The sequence below is a fragment of the Pteronotus mesoamericanus genome, unplaced genomic scaffold, assembly GCF_021234165.1.
Source record: "Pteronotus mesoamericanus isolate MK-2021 breed Mesoamerican mustached bat unplaced genomic scaffold, CSHL_Meso_final scaffold_651, whole genome shotgun sequence".
Classification (NCBI taxonomy): domain Eukaryota; kingdom Metazoa; phylum Chordata; class Mammalia; order Chiroptera; family Mormoopidae; genus Pteronotus; species Pteronotus mesoamericanus.
This window is the reverse complement of record NW_026555325.1, coordinates 7,407,392-7,434,572: the sequence shown is the minus strand read 5'-3', so window position 1 is coordinate 7,434,572 and position 27,181 is coordinate 7,407,392. Positions and strand designations below refer to the sequence as shown.

General features: G+C 36.6%; 1 protein-coding gene and 1 pseudogene across 2 annotated transcripts in view; both read right to left on the bottom strand.

Moving 5' to 3' along the window:
• Positions 1 to 27,181, bottom strand: part of KYNU (kynureninase) — a 166,869-nt gene that overhangs the window by 87,648 nt on the left and 52,040 nt on the right. The window contains exons 1-3 of one of the 2 annotated variants that reach the window (XM_054562757.1): positions 23,349 to 23,407; positions 18,443 to 18,480; positions 12,650 to 12,831 (exon numbers count right to left, since the gene is read on the bottom strand). In XM_054562757.1, the coding sequence (XP_054418732.1) occupies positions 12,650 to 12,818 (169 nt within the window). In that variant the 5' untranslated portion in view covers positions 12,819 to 12,831; positions 18,443 to 18,480; positions 23,349 to 23,407. Of the gene's footprint in view, positions 1 to 12,649; positions 12,832 to 18,442; positions 18,481 to 23,348; positions 23,408 to 27,181 lie in introns of those variants that run through there. The other variant, XM_054562756.1, reaches the window with a different exon arrangement.
• Positions 7,505 to 11,040, bottom strand: LOC129061748 (putative RNA polymerase II subunit B1 CTD phosphatase RPAP2; annotated as a pseudogene).

The window sequence follows — 27,181 nt, the reverse complement described above, 5'->3', positions numbered from 1 at the left end:
AAATATAATTCAAAACTCTATATGTAACTTAATATTATTAAAAGAAAACAAATATGATCAAAGAAAAGGCATCAAAGTGGGGAAAAGAAAAATAAAAAACTCTGACAAGCAGAAAACAAATAATGAAGTGGCAGACTTAAGTCAAAACATATCAATATTCACATTAAACTTAAATAGTTTAAATGCAACAATTAAAAGACAGTGATTTCCAGGATAAATTAAAAATGACCCAACTAAATTCTGTCTATAAGCATCCTGTCTACACTTTAATTGTAATCATATAGGTAGGAATTAAATAAAAGGATAGAAAAAGACATGCCATGGAAACACTGACCAAAATGGAGCATGATCATTGTATTAATATCAGAAAAAGTAGGCTGCATAGAAAGCAAATCACTGAAGATAAAGTAAGGCATTACAAGATAATAAATATGTCAATTCAACAAAAAGATATAACAATCCCAAATATGAATGTTTCTAACAACAGAGTCCTGACACATACAAAGCAAAAATTGAAAGAACTGTAAAAGGAAAAATAGAAAAACCTGCAGAGGTATTGTTGAAGACTTCAATGCCCTTCTCTCAATAATTAATATAATAAGTAAATAGAAAATCAGTAAGGATATAGAACTGAAAAACACCATTAAGCAAATGAGTATAACTGATATTTATTGAATACTCCAGCGAACAACAGAGTAAACATTATTTTAAATGCACATGAAGAGTTCAACAAAATAGAGCAATATACTAGGTCAAAAAGAAAAAAAAGGTGAGCAAATTTAAAAAATTGAAACCATTCAGTGAATGTTCTGTGAGCATAAAGAATTAAACTAGAGATCAGTAATAAAAAGAAAATTGAAAAATATCCAAACACGTGGAAATAAATCAGCATACTTCCAAACAAAACATGGGCCAAAGAAGTCTTTGGCACTTAAGTTTGGATGAGGAGTTCTTTGACATGGCATCAAAAGTACAATCCATAAAAGAAAAAAATCAGTATATTAGGCATCCTCAAACTTAAAAACCTTTGTTCTGTGAAAGACATTATTATGAGAATTGAAAAATAAGCTACAGACTTGGAGAACATATTTTCATACCACTTATTCAACAAATGGTCTGTGTACTGAATATATAAAGAACTCTTAAAAATCAACACTAAGAAAAACAACCCAATTTAAAAATGGTTAAAAGATTTGAGCAGACATATTTCAAGGAAATATATAGATGACACACAAGCTCATAAAACAATTAATTCTTAACTTCATTAGCTATTAGGGAAATGCATATAAATACCAAAATAAGACAGTACTACACACATTAGAAAGACTAAAAAAAGAACAATAATATGTCAATACCAACTGCTAATAACAACAGGAAAGAACAGATAACTCACACATTGCTGATAGCAATGCAAAATGGAACAGCTATTCTGGAAAACAGTTTGACAGTTCCTTATAAAGGTAAAAGTACATTTGCAGAGAATTAAGAGGGTAGAGGAGTGAGTGGAAGTCACACTGACCTGCTCCCAGGACCAACCTGGAATTACAACTAAATTATGGAGAAATCACTGGGACAAACAACTGAACAATAATGAGAGAGGAGCCTTATAACCTCAGACAGACAAAAGAATCAGCTTTAGCACAACCTAACGTGTAAGAAATGCAGTAGAGACTCAAGAAGGTGGGCAGGGCACCCCCAAGTGGTAACACCAGAAGGATATTGAAATGGCCATATGGATCCCCCTGAGAAGAGTGGGGTCTAAACCATAGTGGGGATCTCCAGCCTACAGCACCAGAGCCCAAAAAGTATACAGAAAACAGCCAGCTGCGAAAAGCTGCAGGATTGCTCTCTGCCAGAGATAGGCAACTGGAAACCCAAAGAGGCGTTTAAAGGGCCAAAGCATAAATTTTTATTTGTGGCCACTTACCCTGGTCTCCAGCAAAGGAGGCCACAGAGTGGGCTAGAGACACCTGAGGAGATACTAGGGAAGGAGGCTTTGGAAAAAAACTGACGGAATAAGCTGGCAAGGACCTCCCATACAGCAGCTGCCATCTTGCTCAGGCAGAACACTCCCCTGAGCAGCAACAGCATCAGAAGACCCAATAACCCTGCCCCCAGGAGGGACTCTGCCCTGTCCTGTGGGATCTAAGCCTGTCTGCTGAGTGCAGAGTGACTAGATTAACAGCTGAAGGAAAGAGCCACAGACAATAGATTCCTGGAAGTCTCGAACAGACTGCCTAAGGTCAGACAGAGTCAACATCTGACAGCATCAGAGACAGATCCAGAAAGAAAAAACAGTGGTTTCCTCCCATTGAAGGTCACTCCACAAATCAAGAAATCAAGACAGATCAATTTAAGAAGCAGAAGCAAAAAAGAAGAGTCTCACAAATAATGGGAAGACAAAGACACCCTCCAACTGAAGGGAAAGGAGGAATCCCCAGAAAGAGAACTAAATGAAATAGAGGCAAGGGAATGATCAGAGACTGAGTTCAAAACAACAGTTTTAAGGAAGTCCAATGAGCTCAGTGGGCTCAGAGAGACTTACAAAAAACTTCAGGGAAATTACGAGGAACTTACTGCAAACTAAATCAGCATGAAAAAGGACATAGAAACTATCAATAAGAGACAAGAGGAAATGAATAATGCAACTTCTGAATTGAAGAACACAGTAGAAGGAATCAATAGTAGTCTAGATGAAGCAGAAGATCAAATCAGCGAGCTGGAGGATAAGGTAGATAAAAAGCTCCCAGAAAGAGCAAGAAAATGAAAAAAGATTAAAAAAGAATGGAGAGGTGTTGAGGGAAATGTGGCAGAACCTGAAACATAGTAATATCCATATAATAGGGATACCAGAAGAAGGAGGAAGGGATAGAGAAACTGTTTGAAAAAGTAATGATGGAAAACTTCCGTAATTGGAGGAGAAAAAATGTCCCACAAGTCCTGGAAGCACAGAGGGTCCCATTCAAGAGGAACCCAATGAGGCTCACTCCAAGACACATCATCATTCAAATGGCAAATATCAAAGACAAACAGAGAATCCTAAAGCAAGCAAGGGAGAAAGAGGTAGTAACATATAAGGGAGCCCCAATATGGCTAGCAGGTGACTTCTCAACAGAAACACTGCAAGCCAGAAGGAAATGGCAAGAAATATTCCAAGTCATGAAAAGCAAAGGCCTGGAACCAAGGCTGCTCTACCCAGCAAGGCTCTCAATTCAAATGGAAGGTGAAATAAGCAGTTTCTCAGACCAAAGAAGGCTAAAAGAATACACCTCCACCAAACCAGCACTGCAAAATATGCTAAAGGGACTGCTTTAAGAAGATGAAAAAAAAGAGTCTATGAATCCCCAGTTCCTTTCAGTGTTGCCAATACTTGATATTACCAATATTTTTAATACTTATTTATCTGATTGTGACAATGATGTGCTATTTTGTTCCTTTACTATTTGTTGAAACTAAACCTGTTTTTGTATATTTCTTGCTTATTTCTATTATTTTTAAAAAGCTTTAAAAGACTTTTTGGTATTCTTTACATTTTTTTATTAAAGGTTTGTAGAATTTTTCCCTAAAAAATAAAAAAAAAGACAATTAACCTTTTTTTACATGTGCTGCAAATACTTTGCTATTACTTGTCCTTTAACTTTTTTATTAATATGTTACAGTATATTCTTAAATGTTTAATATAGTCATATTGTCAATATTTTACTTTATAGCTTCCGGGTTTGAATATGTTACTTCAGAGTATGAAAAATATTAGTTTGTATTTTCTCCTAAACTCCTTAGGAGAGGAGTTTTACATATTGATGTGTAACTCACCTGAATATTTTTTGTACAATGTATGAAATAGAACTTTACATTTGTTTTATATCAGGTAATAGTGGTCCATGCACCTTATTTGTTGAATAAGCCTTATTTTCCCCATTGGTTTGAAATATCAATTTAATCATATATTACATTGTTAAACAGATATATACATTTCTTTCTAGAATGCTCATTTTATTTCATTGATCTATTTGACTAATTCTCTGCTGGTGTCATGTTGTTTTCATCGATGAGACTCTATAATGGATTTAATTTTTTAAATATTTTATAATAGACCTTGACATTTAAAAAGCTAAATAAAATCAATCTGCATTAAAAAAAGAATAACAAGAAGAAAGAAAGAAACAAACAAACAAACAAAGAAACAGAGAAATTCCTACCTTTTGTGACAACATGGATGGAAGTGGAGAATATTATGTTAAGTGAAATAAGCCAATTGGTGAAACAAATACCATATGATCTCACCTATAAGTGTAATCTATTCAACAAAATAAACTAATGAACAAAATAAACCAGAGGAATGGAAACATGGAGCAGACTGAAAGTGACCAGAAGGGATAGGGAAGGAGGACAATGGTGGAAAGAAGGAGAAGGGACTAAACAAAGAAAATGTATGAATGACCCATGGACATGGACAACAGAGTGGGAACTGACTGCAGGGGAGGGGGATCGGGTGGGATGGGTGTAGCAGGAAAAAGGGGGAAAAATTGAGACAACTGTAATAGAATAAACATGATTTAAAAATAAAAAATAAAAGAAGCAGCAAAATAGTCATGGGACTGTAAAGTACATCATAAGGAATATGGTCAATAATATTTTAATAGCTATGCACAGTGCCAGGTGGGTACTAGATGTCTCAGGGTGATCATTTCATAAATTATATTAAATTACTACTATGCTGTACACCTGAAACAAGTATAAAATAATATCAAATGTCAAGTTGAACTGAAAAATAAAAAAAGTTTATCCTTTATATTAAAAAAAGGAAAAAGGAAAGTAGAAGTACATTTGCATTATGATCCCACAATCAACTTATAGCATTTTAGACCAGGGGTTGACAAATTATGGTTGGTGTGCCAGCTCTAGCCCATGGATTGTTTCTATATAGCCTGCAAAGTAAGAACTATTATTTTTTCTTTCTTATTTTCTTCCTTCCTTCCTTCCTTCCTTTCTTTCTTTCTTTCTTTCTTTCTTTCTTTCTTTCTTTCTTTCTTTCTTTCTTTCTTTCTTTCTTTCTTTCTTTCTTTCTCTCTCTTTCTTTCTTCCTTCTCTCCCTCTCTCCCTCCATCCCTCCCTCCCTCTCTCCCTCCATCCCTCCCTCCCTCTCTCCCTCCCTCCTTCCTTCCTTCCTTCCTTCCTTCCTTCCTTCCTTCCTTCCTTCCTTCCTTCCTTCCTTCCTTCTTTCCTTCCTTCCTTTCTTTTTCTTTCTTTCTTTTATTTACATTTTTAAGTGGAAGAAGGAGGGAAAAAAAGATGGGTAAGTGAATGTGTAGCCTGCCAAAAGTAAAATATTTACTATCTTACCTTTCACATGCACAAAATACGTTTTTTAACAACTTTATATTCACACAAATCCCATACATGATTGTTTGTATCCAATTATTCATAGTTGCCAAAGCTGGACACAAACATCCTTTTAAAAATCAAATCAAACAGAAACCAGCCTTCACGTTTTCTTGAACAGGTCAAATCTGTTTAGTCATTTTAATTTAGCTTATTATTAATCATTGTGAAATATATACAGTCAATGCTTTTATAAATTGCTTTGTAACAATATACCCCTGATCCTGATTCAAAGTTTTGTTTTGAGTGCTTCTGGTGTGCAAACTGTCTTTTTCCTGCGTGCACAGAACTGTTACTAATGACTACCTCAGTGATTCATTGGTTTTACTTTGGCTGTCCCTGAACCTTTCAAATTCATAGGGTCTGAAGTGGGATCCAAAGAAAACAAACTCCAGCAACCCTGAGGGCAGTGAAAAAACCAGGTGCTGGTACCCACAGAGCCCTTTAGACTCACTTGCTGCTTTCTAACTGACCACAGACTGTTGGGGAAGTCTCTGTTGTGTGAGCTTTGCTTTCTTTACATTCTGAGTTCTGCAGCTTTATTATACACACTTAATTTCTATTTTTGTTCTGTTCTGTTTCTGTTTCTATGTTAAAGCTTTATGGTAATTCATTTATCTTGCCTTTTTTTTTTTTTAAAGTAAAACATATGATTCTTGGTATTTGAAATAGCTGTTGGAAAATGTAGTTAAGATGTTTTAGGGAATTCAAAGCAAGACAGGTTCCATTTAGTTCTTGTCCAGGGTCTTGTTCTTTTCTGAAAAAATAAGGGATCTTGTGGATAATTTGAAATTGTAATGGTCATTCTGGGGAAACTTTGTTTTTAGATAAGTCCACAGTAAGGGCTCCCTTAAAAAGAAAGGCTCTCATACTTCTTGGAAAAAATGTGATGACGCTTTGCTTGGAGGGAGGGAGGGAGGGAGGGAGAGAGAGAGAGAGAGAGATTATGATGCAAGAAAAAAATATGGATTGGTTGCCTCTCATAGTCTCCCCAACCAGAGATTGAACTGGAAACCCAGGTGTATGACCCAACCAGGAATCAAAATAGCAACCTTTTGATTATAGGTTGATGCTCTAACCAACTGAGCCATACCAGCCAGGGTTGTTTTTGGAAGCTTTTTGAAAGAGAGGAAGTATTGGTAATGTATTCTTATCTTGACCAAAAAATAAAAAGGAAATTCCAACACCAACTCTCCTTGAGTCTGGTGCTCTTGTGCAGTACAAACTTGAATAGGCACCAGGCTCATCTTCACCTTTTTCTGGGGCTCCCTCTGCTCAGATGCCATCTCTTCAGTGTTTCCTTCTCAGACTTCCCTGAGTAAAATAACACTTCCCTCCCAGCTGCCTTCATAACACTTAGAGCACTACCTGAGAGTAGAGAATATTTCACTCCCTGTTTTTTGTGTGTTTATTATGTTTCCTCCTATCACAATAAAAGTTCAGGCATGTGACAACCTTGTTCTTTAGTGCACAATAAACTGTTCTGAAAATAGTTCCCTGAACAGAGTAGTGCCTAAAAAAAATGTGTTGAAAGGATGAACCCTCAGAGAATAATAAGTGCCTAGAGTGAGAATAAGAAGTAATTGATCCAACTCCACGACACCATCCTAAGTGATCTAGCACAGACTCCCTTCAGAATCTCTGGTTTCGTAATTCAGGGGTGTGACCCAAGAACTTACAAGTTCTAGTGCATTAACTGGTGATCCTCAGGTAGCTGGTCAGGAAACCACACACTTTACAATACCTAATTTATAAGAACTTTGGGGTTAATGAAGTAAATTTTTGTCATTCAAAACTGTACTTTTTGAATAACAAATTATTTAAATTATTTCCTTAAATATTCATTTAAATTTTAATTTAAGACTTTAACTTTTATTTTCAAATAAAAGTACTTTGTTTTATAGCCAGGGAGGCAAGGACTTGGTTATCCTTGTTGGAAAAATTGTTGGTTCTCCTCTGTGTGGGGAAGTCACTGTACAGTTAGGGCCTAGGAGGCAGGGAGTTGAAATCTAAGAAGGTAAAAGTGTTTCTCAGAACAAAGCTAGTTATTAGTCACCCCTACACCATTATTGTAGCTAGAATTCCAGAAATGGTGTATAGAAGTTCATTTCCTCTTCATTCTTTATGGATTATACCACTCTGGTAAACAGCTGGTTTTAAATATGATGGTTAAAACTTCAAGGTCTTCATTCTTCAAATTTAATTATTCCAGCAGGATGGCCATAAAGTATATAAACACCATATTTTCCTGAGAATACTTCCAAATGCAAAGAATTGAGGTGAGTAATGACAGCAATACCATAGCAATTAAGGCTCATTTTGCAGATTTGTGTATAATACTTCTATTTGTTAATCTAAAGTTCAGACAAGATTTTTAAGTTGTGTGTAAATATCTCCTAATGCAATCTGAAGAGGCCCCAAAAATCCAGGCAATACTTTACTCAACTTTTGAAGTATGATGTGTTTTCTAATTGGGTTGTAAGAACTTGAATCGATCAGTGGAAAGGTCACATGCTTCTGAGTCTTGTGATTTGTTGTTTTCTTGTGATTTGTTGATTTAAAATGCATTATTCTCTATAAAACTCTCTGATCCTTAGGTTTAATGTTTCAGGTTCTTTTTGTAAGTTCTCATAACATGACAGTGGTTAAATGACTGTCTCTGAGACCCGAAAAGCAAAGATTCACCCAAGCTCTTCTGAGATTCTTGCCTTGCAAGAATGACTATCTGGGTCAGAGTTTATGCCATCTTCATCAAGTTCTTTTTAAAAAAAATATTTTGTTTATTTTTAGAGAGGAGAAGAGAGGGAGAGAAACATCAATGTGTGGTTACACTTCCCTCACCCCTTGCTGGGGACCTGGCCTGCAACGCAAGTGCCCTACACTGGGAATCGAACCAGTGACACTTTGTTTTGCAGGCTGGTGCTCAACACACTGAGCCACACCAGGTAGGGCTATCTTCATCAAGTTCTTTAACCAGAGGGGATAAAGAGGGTTTCAGACACACAGAAACATAATTCTGGCCATATAAAAACTTTAAAGTTTCTTCTGTCTTCCACTGGAAATCTCCTTCAGAACTTGAAGCGAGTTTGCGTTTGCAACTTCAGGACACATGTGCACTGAACTAGAAGCCTATCTAGAAACTTCGTTTGATCTGGCAAATTTCCTCTTACAATGCTCAGCACTTTTCTTACTTATGCCTACTAGAGTTATTTCTGAAGTTTCTAATTTTTTCTCTCAAAGGACTATTTGAAGTAATCTATTTTTTTGTGAAGAAGTTCTTAAGCAGCAGCTTTCTCCTGACTATCTAATCTGCAATTGCCTAACTGCTCAGTAACATCTATTACTGTCTGTTCTTTTTCTTCTTGCTTGAAGTGAGCTTTTTGACCAGCTTTCTTTTTCATAATTATTTTTTTTCACAGCTCTTGCCTTATATCTGTTGCATTTGGTCTTTTTTCTGGGAAAATGGAGGAAAAAAGTTTTGCTCATTATCACTGCTACTACCACTAAGAGTGCTAGAAGAAATAGATTCATACGGCTTCTCAAAACAGCCAGGACTGTCAATATCTGATGTTTTAATGGCCCTCCTGAATAACTGTACTTCTCCAGAATGGCCACATTGTGCTCCATGTAGCAGCCTTTCTTCTTTTCCAACCCACACTAGAGTTTTAGGAATTTGTGCTTCAAAAAACTTAGATGTTTTATAACAAAAACTGCTGAAAAGCACTTTCTTTCAGTAATAGCATAAATTTTATTGGTTTTAGTAGAAATTTTGTATTTCTACGTTGGTACAATTCCTAGCTTCTTGTGACAGAGCTTGATAATAGTACATTCATCGATGACATCACTCTAGGAGCAGGTGTGAAAACTTCCCATGCTCCCTTAAGAATTTGTCTGTAATATTTTCTTCTAAAAGCTGTTCAACAATATGTAGAGCTTTTTTCCAAACTCAGAAATCTTTCTCACAGTCTCTACTATTTCCCCTTTCCTTTTAAAAGCTTCTTCTTGCTTCAAGGTAGTAACTAGCCTTTTGGGCAGGGCCCTGTGGCGGCCAGGCAGACTCAGTCATAGGAAGCACGAGGATTAGAGGACCCACCTGTCTTTAGGGGAGGTTCTGCTTCCCCTAGCATTGCGTGAGGCACGGAAGCAGGGGCAGGATCTGGAGAAATTAAATTCTTCATTGAATCAATTCACCTTCTTTCTCTTCACATTTCTTTAAGAAAAAGCCATAATTTACCCAAAATTGTAATTTCCTGAGTTATTTTCTATTGAAGATCTGATGAAAACAAATGTAATACCTATTATCAGGATACTAGAGTAAAGTATTTAGTATAATGACATATTTATATGTACAATGCTATCTTTACCTGGGTTTTGATTATTTTCTCTCAAGATTAGTAGAAGTGTCCTGCATTGACCTGGTATTAATAATTCCTATTAAAGTTAAAAGTCTGCAATAATCAAGGAACATGTATAAAGGACCAATGGACAAAGACAATGGGAGGGGGGAAGATTGAATGTGGGAGGCGGGGGGTGAGTAAGGCAGGGGAGAGTAATGGGGGAAAATTGGGGACAACTGTAATTGAACAACAATGAAAAAAATTTTAAAAAGGCCAAACATACATTCTGTTTGTTTTAATCTCACTTTCACACTCTGTAAGAACTTAAACATTTCTCAGCAGCATTTGTCTTTTACATGTGGAAGAACTATGGCTTTGAAAGGTTACTTGCTTCTCAAAATTCACCCAACTATAGAGTTAGAGCCAGAAATTCACAGCAATCTCAGACCACAGTGGCTCCCAAGACAATCAGTATGACTTATTGTTTATGCTGTGAATTCATTGAGCTAGGAGTAAGAGAGATAGGTTAGAAAAGAGTTTCAAAGCATGGGGAGAAATATGAAAATGTAGCTAAAAAATATTTGTTGAACAGAAGTGACTCAACATGAGAATGAAAATTATTTTAGTTAGAGTGTTAGGTTTAGTAAGAGAAAAAGCAACAAATTCAAAATACCATTTGAACTTTCTGTGTACCCCTTCATTTCAACAACTTTTTGTTCCTGGAAATTCAGGGTTGGATTCTATTTCAAATCTTGAATTTTTATATACATTTGTCTTAAAAAAGGAAAATAAAAACACCAACTCCTTAATACAACACCGCTAGTGTCCAGGAAGTAGTCATCGCTCATAAATGTGTCTCTAGATGTGGTGGTTATTTAGCATCGTTCCCCAGGACAGCCCAGCCCAGCACAAAGGCACAATGGACCACTGGCCTCTTTCTCTCCTCAGTGCTCCTGCCATGTTTTTCCTTTTCTCTGTAATGCCACCATCTGCCATTACTGGAAAGGTTCTTTTACTATTTTTATTTATTTATTTTTCTTTTTTGTATCTGTTTTCCTTATCACTGAAAATGATAATGAAAATGAATAAAATACATTTTAGTAAACTGTGAGGAAATTACAACTTTCAACAAATGTCATAAAGTTCTAGAGCACTGATTCCCAATTTATAGTTCTTGTTGCATGCCGAGAAGGTGACCTAAAGCTCTGTAGCACTCCAGAGTTCTGCTCCCATACTGCACATAGGAGCACCTCAGATCTCCCAGGCAGCTCACAGCGCAATGGACAAGGTCATTAGAGATGACTTGTCTCAGTTGGGTCATGGTTATTTCTGAGGACTTCCACATTGTGTGCTGCATGTCCTTCCCATCACTGAAAGAATGTCTTTAGATTTAACTTCCTCATTTTCAGCCATTATCAAATCTTTTCATTCCTGAAGATTCAAATCAAAATGCTCTTTCATTCTAGATTCTAGAAAGATGCAGAAAGTTTTTCTTTTGTGATCTAAGAACACTTCACTTACAACCCTATTTTGTCTGGCCTCATATAGGTGTCATTTTTATCAATACATTTCTCAACTGATATCAAGCAACTTTAAATTGGACATACAGCTTTCTCTTCTTTCACCCTTCCATAATTCTACCAGGTGCCATACAGTGTGACATAATAACACAGAAGTCAGTGAAGACAGTTAAGTGAATCAATCTCACCCTAAAATCATTCTAGCAGATTCTCTTGGATTATGAATATCCAAAATTGTACCTGCCTCACTTAACCTGAAGAAAAAGTGAAATTAGACTCTATTATAAAGTGTAATGCAAAACCAATTTTGGTAGATCTATTTCATTCAAATTGGTAGCCTTTTTCATTGAAGTAAATTGAAGCAAGGACAAATATGAAAAATTAATTTGTATACCTGAGTTACCTAGTTATTTTTAAACAGAACATCTCCCTAACCAAGAAGAGACCCAGCTTACTTACTGTATTATTGTTTTTTAAAATGCATTATTCATTTTTTAGCCACTGATTGTTTTATTTTTTGCAAGTCTTATACATGCCATCTTTACTCACAGCACAAAAAAGAAAATGGTTATTCACATAAAAGTCCTCATAATATACTAAGTCCAAAAATTATATTTTTCTCTAAGGCAAATAACATGCTATCATAAACTTAGGTGTCACAAAAATCAGAGATATTCTAATACTAATATATTGCCAAGGAATTGTTTTGAGCTCAAAGTACATAGAGAACAAGTAAATTCATCTACCTATATATAAAGTCTGGCACAAATAATACCCCCTTTTTATTACAAAATCATAAGCATGTAATTCTATAACAACAATATCATGCTCAAGCATACCATGTGACATTTTATGTGAAATGTTCAAATTAAAACTATAAATTATTACACCTATATTATTACTCTACCAACCACACTCAAGCAGGCTTTACTTCTGCCAGACACTGTATATATTTTATTTATTGATTTTGAGAGTAAGAGTGAGAAAGAGAGAAACATTGATTTGTTGTCCTACCTATGTATGAAGTCATTGGTTGATTCTTTTGTGTGGCCTGAGTGGGACCCAATGCACAACCTTGGCCTATGAAGATGATGCTCTAACCAACTGAGCTACCCAGCAAGGGCTTATGATTTTTCAACCAACCACTCTATTGTTCAGATAAGTAGATGATAATATAAGCACCCTTTAAGTATTTTGTTCAGAGGAGGAGAGGACACATAGAGAACCCAAGGCTAAGGAAGGCTGACAGGTTGATTTGGTAGCACCAGGAATCTGCTGTTTTTCAGACAATTTCAATGGCTCTATTTGTAACAGAATAATGATTTTCAAAGATTTATGGAAAACACTTGCAGTAACAAAAATAAATTAATAAATTGATTTAAAAAATAAAACCCTTTCTAGTATTCTTACTTGGAGGTAGATCCTGCATTTTGGGAATACAAAAATACTCCCTGAAGTGCCTCAGCTTATCTTTCTCATCAAGATGGAGAGCAACCCTCTCATCTGTAGGATGACATCTAAGTTCAGACGCCACGCGTTGCACTGTGTCCACTGGCATTTCAAAAGGTAAAGGCTCCATTGCACGTTGTTCTCTAAAAATGAATAATAATAATAAAGCCACCATCATTTGCTTTTCTGCAGAAAATTAACCCTGTAGGTAAAACACCCTTTGTTTTAACTAAGATTCTCATCTTTTCAACCTCAGAAATAGTACAGTTATCCAAATAGTACTAAACTCCATGCCTGAGTTTTTCTCATGTACAAAATAAAGGAAATAATAGTCACTTAAGGATGCTGAAAGAATTAAATTAGGTAATAGTGCTCTCAATGAATGCTAGTTTTACTTCCTGGAAAATTAGTGACTGTCAAACATATATAACTTCACATGTTCCTCTAGATGCCTTCCTAGAAGGTTACAGTTAAAGATACTTCTGTGAAAGTGTAGAAAAACAGTGCACCACCTAGCTTGTCCTTCTCCCTATCTTGCCTCCACTAACTCAACCCCAGTGATTCTTAGGTCACAGTAGTATGGAAGTAAATACAACAGAACCCTAACAAATTCTTTGCTGTGAATGAAAACAATGTTGATAAAAAAGGTAAATTCACTTAAAATAATATTAGTATTTTTTGGCATCTGAAGAGCAGAGATCTACTTCCAGCTGACAATGAGAAACTTCTCTTTCACTGCTGTATCTTAGAACAAAGCAGGTCCTTGCAGTGTTTCTTGAAACCACATTCTACTCCATTTAATTGTTATTGAATATTCCCTGCCTTTTTGTAAATAAATTTTTTTCCCGAAAGGGATGAATACCAATGGAGATTTAAATACATATTTTAAACTTCACCCAAGTGTTATACATTTTTTTATATTTCTCAAAGTTTTAATTTTTTGAAATTGAGTAAGAATACTGTTAGAGAAAAAAGTTGTTTTCCTCAGGCCAGCTTGATTTGCATATGTAAACTTTTGCTGGATTCACTCCTACATTTTTCCATTCATTTCCTCTTTCAATAAACATTTATTGAGCACCTACCACGTTGCACCATGCACCGATGGAACCGCAATGTGTAAGATAGCGTATAAGTAGTAACTCTTGTGGAATTTACTTTTTAAGAGAAGGATGAAAAAATAATTAAATTATGCAATTTCAGATGGTTTCAAGATCTGCGAGTAAACAGCAGAGTGAGGGGATAGAGAGTGTTTGAGGTACTGAATAACTACAATGGGAGCTCAAGTGCTTCTCTATGGGCCAGGGATGTATGGTCATTTCTGAATTATATTATGGGGAAGAGCTGGACCTGGAGGAGGATAACAACCAGTACAAAGTTTCTAAGGTGGAGATGGACTTGACCTGTCCAAGTAATGAACTCAGCAGGAGGCGTAGGAGACTATGATGTAAGAGAGAAGCACGAGTTAGTCATGAAGCACTTTGAAACCCAGAAAGACTTTGTGTATTTTTCTAAGTTTAATGGGAAATAATTATCGAGTATCTTCAGTAGAAAAATGTGATGAAGTAATTTTACATTAAATAAAAATCACTTTTTCTGCTCTCTGTTGATTTATTAGTTTTAAAAAAAAGAGGCAAATTAAGCCTATTTTAACAGTTAAAAGGAAAATGAAGGTAGATGAAATGTGGGGAGGGGAAAGGTAGAGGAAAACATCTGGATTTATAATGTATTTTGGAGAAAAAGTTTAGATAATCTCTGGTAAAGTTAAGCAAGGGGATAACTTTTAGCTTTGGGAGAAATACCTAAAGAAATACTTATCGAAAAAACATTTTAAGAAGGAAAATCAGAGCTCTGTTTAGGACATGTTAAGTTTGAAATAAATACTGAATATTCAGGTAGCAAGCTGGATCTTGAATATGTAAGTCTGTAGCTCAGGGGAAAATTGGATCACAAGTTATATTGTTGCGGGCAATCAGACTCAGACGCGATTCAGGGAACGGAGTAAGCCTTCATTCCCGCGCGCGCGCTCGGAGGAGGCGGTCTCCAAATTCTGAGCCCCGACCTGGGGTTGGGGCGGGGTTTGTAAGCCTCGGCATCGGGCGGGAAAAGGATCGGAATGCGGAAGTAGATTGGACCGGTCAGCCCTTCGCCTGAGGGCTTATCGCGGCTGGCGGCGGTTAGCAATCGACAGAGGCGAGAGCAGAGCTGGTTAATTAGTATCGGGCTTTCTGATTTTTGGTTTTTCTTCCCCCCACAATATGTTTGATATTTTCAACTCATAGACTGTACTTAAGATCTAAAATGCCTAAGGATAAACTAAAACTAACATAGATAAGACTCTAGAATTGCAATTTAAATGTCTTTCCTCTCCCCACTCCCCTTCCTCTTACCCCAACACACACGGTGTTAGGAAATAAAGAACTGCGTGTATAAGTTTACACAATGCCTGTAAAATAGACATTCTTCCTGTCCTCTAAGCTAAGCTCTTCTGCTTACCTGACTTCTTCCTTTCTCGTTTGCCAATGGTTTCCACTAATGAGCCATCCTTTACATTCCCAGATAAGGATACTGAGCTTCATCTGAATATATATAAGTTTTGATACCCGTGATGGCTCTTGATTGTTACAATCCATGCTTCTTTACAAAAGTTAATGACTTCAGCATTGATCTTGATAGTTCTTTTAATATCTCATCATACTAAATTATTTGTTCTCTTCATGAGGTTTCCTGAGAGGTCCAGGCCAAGTTCAACACCCCCCACCCCCCACCCCAGTGTTTTGCCTGGGACATAAAGCAAACGGAGATAGTTATTTATGCTGGGCTTGGAGATTTCCAAGTAATGCCAAGCTGCGAATCTGGGACGATAGTCCTGGGCGGGCCTGGGGCTCACTTAGGACAGCTGTTGCTTGTTGGAGAAGATTTAGGAAGTTGTGAAACAGGAGCCAAAGCCAGCCAATTCAGATGGAAAAGCAGCTTGGTTGGGCCCGTACATTGGGTGAGGTGGAGTCTCTGGGGATCTCCATGGTGGGTCAAACAGTGTTAGCCAGGATGTCAGAATCTTAGACATAGAACCAGTCTATAGAACCATTTTGAGGCTTCACTGGGGTTAAGTCTAAACTCTAAATTGGGTTACCGGCATTAATATACAGGTAATTTTGTTACCATCACATTCCAATAAAATTCAACTTTCCTTAATTAAAAATACACATATTCATTCATTAGCTTCTTTATATTTGTTTCTTATTCAATCCTTATAGTAATTCTGAGGGATCAGTATTATCTCCCATATTTAGGAACTAAATTCTGGAATAAACAGAGCAGGAAAAAACAAAGAGAAAGATAATAAATGTCACTGCTGGGGACTACATGAGGAGCTGAGTCAGCAGTGCTGCTGTGGCATGTCACGTGGGTGGAATGGGCAGAGCAAAATTCCTGGCCTGAGACGGGACCCTCTCATTTTATTTTTACTTGCCTTTTATATATATATAAATATAAACTATTTCTTCACCTCATTCTTTTTATTACTTGTTTTGGCCCTCTATTCAGTCTGCAAAGCACTGCAGGCTATGAATCCATTTACTCTTTTTGTTCAACCCTTCTTGTTTAGTGCCCATGAGACCATAGTGCCCTCACTCCAAAGAAGCACGTTATTAATTTATAAAAACTGCTTCTTAATCCTGCCTTCCACTCACCAGCAAAGCATTGTAAGCCATAATTTTATGCTTTTTAGGTTTCCCTTTTGCAAGTAATTGGACATGCTATTATTTTGAAATCAACTCAAGTTAAACAACACTCCAGACCTTATCTCAAGTTAAACAATACTCCAGATCTTGTATTTGACATATTTAGTGCTAATTTTATGAAGAAGGTGGGTGTATACACATATGGTCTTGTGCAAGCCATCTAAACTTTTTGTATTGCAATGTTACATAAAAGTAAGTGAAACATTACTTTCTTCAGAGCATTATGATTAAGATCAAGTGAAATTAGTGAAGAAAAGCGACAGAAGATATTCTCATAATATATTTCAATATTAATACCTTGGGGTGATAATTGCCATTGTATCCTCAACTTAGCTTTTGAAATTTTTTAAATTGTATTTGCATCACAATTTTATTTATACAGCTAAAACTTCATAGCTAAATTTTTTATAATAATAAAAATTGATTGCTTTTATAAAATCATGGAAATCAGGATCTCCTAGTCACCCATTTAAAATCAAAATTTAAATAGTTAAATAAATGACTATGAGTACCCAGTGGTAAATCTTTACACAGTTTCATGTATCATGCCTAAAATGAACAAATTGTGCACATGAGCTCAAAGTTTATAGAACCTAGTAAATTAAATTACAAAGGAAGCGTCTACCTTTTTATTGAGAACGAGGGAAAGCAAATGTTATTAACTATATGTGCATAAAACAACAGTCTTTAACCTTATCATTGTTTGAGAAATGAGTGACATTGTTCTGTCACAGCTGCATTTTTCAAATCTAGGGATATATTAATTACCTGCTGATCTTCATGTTAATAAGATCAATGCATTTATTCCAATTTACTACCTAAATAACACCCCACCCTTTTTAAAGGAAAAGAAGAAAAGAAAACAAACAAAAAAATTTTTAGCTATGTAAAAAAGCTTCCTATTCTTAGGCATATATTAGGTTGGCCAAAATGACAGTTTAGTTTTTCCCATAAAATAAAAGACACATTTTTAATTTTCACCAATAACTTTATTGATCTGGATATTTTGAGTATGTCAGCTCTCTCTCACATGGTAGAACATTGAATTGTTCTCAGTTAATGTCTTGATTTGATTGCTGTCGACTTCAACTGGTCTACCCAACCATGGAGCATTGTCCAGTGAGAAATCTTCAGCACGAAACTTCACAAACCACTTTTGACACTTTCTATCAGTCACAGCACCCGCTCCATCCACTTCATACACTGAACAAATCTTTTTTTTATTTTTTATTTTTGCATTTCAGTTGCATTTTTATCTTTCATGAAATAATAAAGCATAATATGGCAAAAATGTTGCTTATTTTTTCCATTTTCAATATTAAAATGGCTGCATAAAAATTCACAATTTTGATTTTTTTAATGTATGTTGATATGACAGCTGTCATGATACAATTTAACAAAATTTTTCCAAATGAATTTAAAGACAACAAAATGCTACTAGAGCCATCTTACAGGAAAAAACAAACAAACTTTTTGGTCAGCCCAATATTTCATAAAATCAAAATGGAAGTAACCCCATTTAAGAAATACACATATTCACTCCTCTAAATAAATATTTCATGACTAATAGCACTGTAAGACAACCAAAGAGTTACCAGAAAACAAAGGACTTAAAGCTTAATTAATGATCTGAATTTTTACCTAATTTTACCATTTAAACTCCAGTAACTACAGGATTAACTTTAATTACTCAAAATTATTTATCTTTTTGTAGATAAATTCAGTGAACTATTGACATGAATTCTTTTTCACTGCATTGGTAAAGATTTCTCCATTTGACACAAAGTTTTACAAACTATAGAAATGATCTCTGAAAATTTAAAGGAATAATTATTAGGAGATTTTACTACTTTTGTGAATAAAATTTAGAGGAAAAAAAAGAAGAAGAAAAACTTGGCAGAAGAAACCTCTAAAGCATTATGACAAGGATACTAGTAGAGAGACTATCTCTTTGGAAAAATCATTGAATATGTATTTGTCTACAGAATGTATATATCAGTGTCTCAGTGCTTACCAGCTAGGATTCCAATGGAGCTCACAGTTCCTGGTCTCCTGTTAAAAAGAGAAAAAAAAAATTTCTCAAGAGTTCCTGGCAGATTTATACACCAGATCTCGGGCTGAGAAGTCTACTAGTTCTGCTCCAAATCTACCTGCTCTAACTCCACCCTGCAGGGAATTTGTGAGCTAACTTTAGTTCCTCCCACTCTCTCTAGAGTGACTGTAAATTTCCAATCACAGATGAATGTGTCAGTAAAACATTTCTTTCGTTTTCTGTTTCATACACAAGTAGTCTGCTTACACAATTTTTCTTAAGCAGCTCTGCTCTTTAGACTGCAGTAAACACTTCCTTGCTCCTCCAACTGTACAGCCTGGGCACTGCATCTTTTATAAGTAAGGTATCCTCATTGATGTGTTAGCTGCACCAAAAAGTTTGTCCAGGGGCTGGATTCCAAAGCTTGCATTCCTTGCTTCCTTTGGGATTTTATAAACTAAGGGCTGGAGAGAAGTTCTTTCTCAACTCTGCAGATAAGGGAAACTGGATTTTTGAGGCAGTACCCCACTGTCAAATGTATGCTTCGTTTCCATGTTGAAGTAAGAGTTTGACATTTAATGGACAAACATTACAGTCAAAAGTTTAAATTAGGATCCAGCATATACTCTATTTCCCAGTGTGAGTGTTTTAGCAATTCCTAGCTCATAAGTCTAGACAGGTCATAGGACAATCAAGGAAATAGAAGTTAAAGTTTCAAGATCATGTTGAAAGTAGCCTAGGAACTTCATAAAAATAAATTATTCCTTTAAGCCTGTGGGCTATCTATTGTTCTACCTCCATTCTCTCTTCCTGTTTATTTTCAAGCTTGGGTCTTTTGAGGACTGTCTTTTTAGTTATAAAAAAACAATAGCAAAGGGTTTCAGAATTAAGACCAAAGACAGAAAGTGGGCCTGAATAATTGAATCACTTTTGTATACCTATACCTTATTGAGCTCCCACAACACACCAGGGAAAGCAGTATTGATACACAGAGATAGGCTGTCCAGACTGCGGGGAGTGCGCGGAGGGCAGGGAACCGGAGGAGTCGCAGGGGAAGATGGCTAACCACCCAGAACTATAGGGAGGCAGTGCCAGGTCCTGCCAGGTCCTGCAGGGGGGCCACATTGCCTGGGTAACTGAAGGCATGCTCCTTGCTCCACTGCGCAAGATGGCAGCAGGAGGAATTTCTTATGCTCAGCATGCACCAGGCTGGCAAGATAACTGAATAAGAGGGGCAAAAGCCCTCCTACCTGCTTCTGGTACCGGACTGGGAGTGGGAATAGAAGATGGCAAGCATGCACACAATAGAAGTTAAAGTGGTGGCAGGGGACGAGCTGGACCAAAAAGGACCATCAGTCTAGCCAGGGAAAACAAAGGATTGGTTGGGAGGTGGGCCTACCCAAAGCCTGAGAAAGCACCTGCCTTCTTCCACACCTGAGCTGATATAAGCCCAGGAACAACAAAAAAAATTGCTCCCTTGACCATTTGGTGAACATACTGGCTCGTGCATTGGCAGTATCTTGCAGCCCTAGAAGCCACATGACCAACGATGGCACTGGCCCTACGAGTGGAAACAGGAGGGAACTTGAAGCCAGACAAGAGCTGGGGACAAGCTAAGCTACCTGGGTGACTGCTTTGCAGCCACCTTGGGTTCTAAATGACAGTACTTTAAATGGGAACAGGAACTCTGCATACTGTCTTTTTGTTTTGGTCTTCCTGAAGACAGCTGGGTTTTGTCTGGGTTTTGTGGAGAAGATGGGCTTTGAGACAAGAGTCCACCATTCTCCCAGATTGTAAAGTAGCTATTAAAAAAAACCCCAAAAACAAACCTCTTTATTTTCTCACATGCCTCTGGCCCTCGAGTTTTCTTTTTGGTGGTGATGGGCAGCCAAATCCCACTTTTGGTTTGGTAATAGCATTTGATTCAATCATATATGTGTATACCATTTGTTTGCCATATAACCCTTCACAATTCAACTAATCTATACAAAGGCTCAATATCACACATTTCAAATGGAGGCATAAAATTGCCTTTCCTCACAAGATTACCAAAATATTTTTTTAAATGCATGTAGAAAGCCAGTGTACCAAAACACATAAGACAATAAATGACATATTATTTTTGTTTTTAAATTAACCAGACTAACGATACTGCTCTTTTGGCTCTGAGAGAGGGGGATTAAACTTATGCACTTACTTTAATATAAGTAATTAAATATTGAAAAGAAAATACATTTTGTTTTATCAGTCCTATCTCTACAGTAATCATAGGAGTAAGTACAACAGCCCCACTTTATTAAGTTTGAAGTGCAAAACATTAAATCTAGTCAGAGTGTCTAAAAACTTGTACTTTTTATTTCTTTATATTCCTTTCTACAGGAACTTTGGAGGATCTGCTAAGTTTGAATACCCAGGATATGAGCCTGAGGGTGAAGTCTGTGTCATTGTTCATAGGCGAATCATACTCCTTTAATTACTGACTATGGATATAAAAATAGAAATAGAGACGAAGATCTACATAAGAAGTCTTTAGTTTCATATTGTTTCTTCTAAAATCTTTTGATAACAGCGTTAAAAACCATTCCATCAAAATATTATCTTGAAAACTATTGTTTAACATAGTTGCTTTTAAAGAACTTGCTTGAGGTTCTAGGCTATACTCCAATTTCTTATATTAGGTAAGGCTTTGTTTTTTTAATCTGTTACCTTCATTTTTTAAAAGTATTCACCATATTCTTTGCGCTAGGTACAAAGCTAAATGCCAGGGATATGATGTTGAGAATACTCTTTGTGATATTAACAAGAGCCCCTAAAAATATAAAGAAATTGTGAGATAGCAAGTCATGGGTGGAGCGGTGAAAGCAAAATCCACTGTGGGGCCATCTGTGGAGGGAACAGAAAGAAGGAGGTGAGCTTACATTCTTTTTTGAAAAGCGGCGCGGCGGGGGCGGGGGTGGGGGTGGGGGCGGGGCGGCGGGGCGGGAAACGTGTTGCAAGGATAACTATCTGTACCAATTCAGAGTTGTCCATTAATTTCCATGGTTGTCATCTTGCTTACAACATAAGCCTATGAGCAGCAGAGACTGAGTTTATGCCCATCAAAGACTTGCCTGTAAATGAAGCTAAATAAGTATCTGTTGAATTAGTTAAGTTTTTTCAAAAAATAGATTTCGTTCCTTCCATCAAAATCAATGATCAGGGTTTTAAGGAAAGTTCTGTTCTCCCGAAGGGTCATTCTTAAACTGTAAACTTCATCCTTATTCTTCAGGGCTTATTCACTAGAGCTAATGTAGATTTCAATGGCTGTTTGTTGTATTATGAACCAAATTAAATTCAGTGTATCAAAATGTCTCAGAACCCAAGGCTACAAATACAATCGTGATCCTCTATTTCTGAATGTTTTCTAAGCAAAAACGGGTAAGGAGAGTTTAAGTAAAAATGAGTGAAGCTTGGTGGCCAGTTCAGGTCTCACAATTAAAAGTATTTTGTAGAAGTCAAAAAAAACTACAACCCCAGAGGCAGGTTGAGGGAAAATAGATGAAAAACTGCATTCTCAAACTTGCGTACTGAAGGGTAACAGAATATGCCACCCCAAAACATGACTATGTATTTAGAGCTTGCTATTTCAAAATATGTTGCTTTGGTGTATTAATTATTTTGAGCAGTAGGCACTTGAAAAACAGAAAATGAAGACAGAGTCTGTCTCTGAACTCCCTTTATCTACCTAAAGACAGATCCTCAAAAAGGAAGCAAATAGTCATAAATACTCTACCTGGGAGTTTCATCAACCAGGGAAGATTGATTCTTATCACAGGAAGGATTACAAGTGGACATCACACATAGGCAAACTTTGCCACAAACTTCATACCTCTCATTTCTTCTTCCAGAGCTCATTTGTCTTTCCTAAAAATCATTTGCTTGTCCCTCAAAAGTCTTCATTTCTTCCCTTTCCCCATCAAGATGAGATTTAAGTCTGAATTTTAAGCAACCTTAGTAACTCAATGTTCCTGTTTATCTCCCATATACATATGACAGAAGCACGCATGTTAATAAACTTGCCTCTTCTTTTTTTCTGTTAATCTGTCCTTTATCACAGGGATCCCAGCTAAGAACTCAGAAAGTTAAAGGGAAATTATTTTCTTTCTCTCTAGTACATAGAAAATCTCACATTAATCTATTGTTTAAATGAAATAAAAGCTTTTTAAGCGCTCATTTCTCATTTTTGTAGACAGAAATTTAATCTGAGTCATTATTGGGACTCTCCTATCTTCTTCAAGTGGGTGATGAAAATTTACCAGATGTTTCAACCACAGGGAAATACCCTGGGGCTGGTCTGTTGTCTTCCTTCTCTTTCTTCCTTTTGAATTCTTTAAATTTGAATTCCCTTTGAACGTTCCCTACCCCACCACCCTGCATGCCCAAGCACTCTTTGCCTTTCCACTTGGGGTTACGTAATATAACACAACATAGCTTTCTCAAAAGCCAGCTCAGGACTTTCTTATTAAGCAATTTCTATTCTGAAGCCAATGAATGCATAACTGTCTTTATACAGGTAGGGACAAATATAAAGAACAGAAGACACACACCAAAAATTTTCTCTTCTCTGCTTTTTTTCCCTCTCCTTTCTTTTTCCCTCCTTCTCTACCCTCCACTTTCCTCCCTTTATCTTTTCCTTTTCACCCTCCTCCCCTCCCCGTTTCCTCCCCTCCTCTTCTGTCCCCATTTCCTCTCCCCCATGCCTTCCCTCTAGCACTACCTCTCCCCTTCTCTTCTCTCTACTGTCCCATTTCTTCCCTTCCTCTCCCTTCTCCTCTACTCTCCCCCTCCCCTTCTCTCTTCTCCCTCTCCCTCACTTCTATGTCAGGGAAAGCAAAGCAAATTAACGTACCAGCAAATCACTAGGTTTTATTTAGATAATCTATTCCCTTCTTCCTGTAAGGTATATATTTTCATTATTAGAAAAATTTCCCAGTAATGGGCAGGGTCTTTCCTTTCTTCTATGCCAAGCTTCTGGTATAGCCAGGCCCCAGAAACAGATGAAAGAACTTTCCAGGCACAGGAACTTAATGAACCTGAAGAGAGAAAGGGGGAGCATCGCTAGGCAGAGAGTGCTTCTGACCAAGCCTCTCTGAGTGCTTTTAGTCATATTTTCCCCATACACGAGGCCAATGCTGTTAATCATTACTCACCCCCCAAGCTGGGGAAAGCTATTTCTCAGAACAACAGCTGCATGCTTTGCAGAGCAGGATACACTTGCCTGCACATCTTGCTTGATTTGTTTATTGTAATCCAAGGTATGAACATGTTCGGGGACACCAATTTTCTTACATGCTGCTTGCCCCTGGCCACGCTCGGCTTCTGGTGTCTCACCTCTGCTTGGGTCATAGCTGCAAGAACCAGAACTGGCATTCCCTAAACTTCCAAGAAGACACAGTATTCTCCTTTCCTGATTTTTCCTTATTAGGGCCGTACAAAGCAGAGCAAGCTTCAATGGAGTGAATGGGTGCCCTTGGTGTTAGCATTGGGGCATGCCTGCCTCCCAGCATTCCCTGCAGTCCGGTGAGATTTACAGACCCCTTTCAGGGCCTGGCTTACCAGGGCCACAGTTCCTGATACCACACAAAGTGACCCCCACACTTCCATATGTAGTATTTTTTGTTTTTCTGAGAAAAACACAAAGGTTCATTATAGGCAGTTTGTCAGGTGGTGATTAAAATTCATTTAGAAACTAAAATTCTTATAACCCATTCACTTTTTCCTAGATCAAAATTCCTCTCTCACTGTTAAATTTACAGAGATATTTAAGACAATGTATTGTTTTCTAGCAGGGGAACTTTAATAGTTCTTTATGACATGATTACATGTAAATTTACCCAAATGTCTGATTGTTTACATGAAGAGTTGGAATTAGCAAAATAATCTACTTTTTAATGTTTTTAAATAGTAAGTGGAAAAGGATATCCATAACTTGAAATTTGAACTTGCATTTATATATAAGAATCATATCCTACTCTATAAAATTAGTTTTTATAATCTGGAGGAAATAGATCCTTTTTAGTAAAATAGACATTTTAAAAATTGAATTAGAAGAACACTTGAAAACAAAATTTCTTTAGAGGATATTGAAAATGTGTTTAGAGGGTGAGCATACAGGTGGCTATATGTTTGAATTGTTTGCATTGAAATTTCGGGGCCAGCATATCTTGGGGTGACTACATGTGGAAGTACACATAACAGTCTCACATGGTCTGGATGGCTTATCAGAGACATGTAGAAGTCACAAGAGCTCTGTGTGAATAGTGGCTGAGGTGATGAATGACCCTCAGGCTCCTGAAGAGATGTCCCGAAAGCATAACAGTACCTATGCTCGGTGGACTGGATTTGGAACCCTAAGGTGTAGTTTCCTATTAAACCTGCTTTTGGGGTACTGGTACAAGATTTATCTGCCTCAAACATTCTCCACTGACTTTGTACATAGTAGTTCCTAAAAACAGGCTGATCACTGAATGAGAGGACAAGTTTGTCTTCAGTGTTTGCCACCATATGAACCCAAAGCCAAAGCATCTCTCTTTTAATACCTCTCTCTATATAAATATGCCCATATTCATATGCCTTCAAACACAACAAAATGACTGTATACTATCTGATTCTTTACAAATGTCATTATCTACTAGTTTATTATTTATTTTTATTTTTTCAGTGTAACATCATTTTTATTTGCAAAACATTGGAAACTATCTAAATGTCCAAGCATAAGAGACTGGTCAAAAAAAAAAAATCACAATGGAATATTATGCTGTTATACCAAAATAAATCATTATCTTTTTACATTAACATGAAATGATTTCCAATACTCTGCTCCAACTTGACCTTATTATTATCCTCTGGGTGAGGCAGAAAGCTGTATGTAGTGACTCAACAATGATTTAATATTTCCAAAAGATTAAGGCAAGTTTTTGCCCACTTAATCCTTTGAGTACAAAGGAAAAAACTCAAACCAACACAAAGCTTTACTCTAAAGCAGCTTTTTCTGTAAAGTGAATATAACTAAGAGTGGGGAAAAAGAAACTTTTTTTTTTCCATTTTGCTTCCATTTTGTTTACTCTTTTATTTATTTATTTGTTGTTAGGGTGACATTGGTTAATAGGATCATATAGGTTTCAAGTGTACATTTTTATGATATAAAATCTGTATATTGAACTGTGTGTCCACCACTCAAAGTCAAACCACCTTCTCTGCCATTTTAAATTGGAAACAATGTTAAGATTCCTGCAGGTGGAAAGTGACCCGCCAAGAAAGAAGAGAGAGACAAAGAAGCTTGAGGATTATTCACCATACTGTTCTGCAATATGAGCTTTATTTTACTAAAATTCCAACCACATTTCTAGTGTCTGTTTTATATTTGGTGGGAATCAAAGAATGGAGTTTGTGTTCAGCACAGTGTGATTTAATGGGAAAAAGAGAGAGTGTATAGTGGAATGAGATACTCTATTAAATGAAATACATAACGTAGGAAATAAGAACATAGGAAAGAAGTGATATTAAGTATATTCTCCCTCCACTAAACACACATATCCTTGGAGCAAGGAAAGACATTCTGTGAATGAATATCCTCAGATAGGGGCAATTAAAGGAACACGGTGAAATTAGTTGACTTCTCAGTGATTTGATCAGACTGTATCAGACTATATCATCAGACTATATCCGTGAACCCAACTTCTTTTGTTTCTTAATGAATTGGTTCTTCTAGAACTTCAATTTGTCTTTCTGTTTTTGAGTGAACGGCAGGGAATAAAAGAAGCAGAAGCATGAAATTCACTTTATTGTATTCTACCTCAAAACACGATCCTACTTTGAGAAACCATTGGAGCAATACCATTCAGATTTTAGTTTTTGGCAAACTATGTTGAATTGTGCTATGTTTTGCTCTGATTGCTAGAATTAAAATGGAGTTTTTTGCTCTATCTTTAGCATCCCTGTGGGAACTTTACATTAAGTATGAAACTCTTTGTCCAAGTACTACTGCCTATTCATTTCCTCCACCCTGTGTCCACCATCACTGCCTGTCCCAGTCTGACCTGTTGTCACCTTGTGATTTCCTTTGGGCAGTCTCCTAACATGCTTCTCTGTTTTTATATTTTCCTATATAATCAAGTTATCCACACATTAACCTTTCCAAACATGTCTAAAATGATCATAAAAGGCCATTTAAAACAGTATCCGAAAAGTATGAAGTTCTCGACATTTTCTACAATGTTCTTTGTGTTTTGCCCAATTTTTACCTCTGGAGTCTCATTTTGGGTCTTTCTTCCTCATGGGTGCTATAGTCCAGCTACATTAAACCCAGTAGGAGAATTAGTTCCAACTCCCACCACCTCTGTGTTTTCATTTATGCAGTTTACCTCCTTCTGGTTTAAATATTCTTTTCTCTCTTGATTGCTTCTTCCAAAAATCAACTTGAATTTTTATCTTAAATTTTAGTCCTCCTTTTATAGTCTAGTCTATTATTGTCTGTTTTATAATGCTTCCTATGGTATTTTATTTAACTGATTATGTTTTTTGAGAGAGTTAAAGTCTTCTATAACTCAAAAGCATGACTGAGGTGTTGGGGAGGTATGAGGGGAGTTATCTACCCAATATGGTTTAATTCTTTTTTCTTGTTGATGCAATAAACCAACATGTCTTAAAGCTGAGGTCCAGGTGACACAGGGTTTTGTGTTG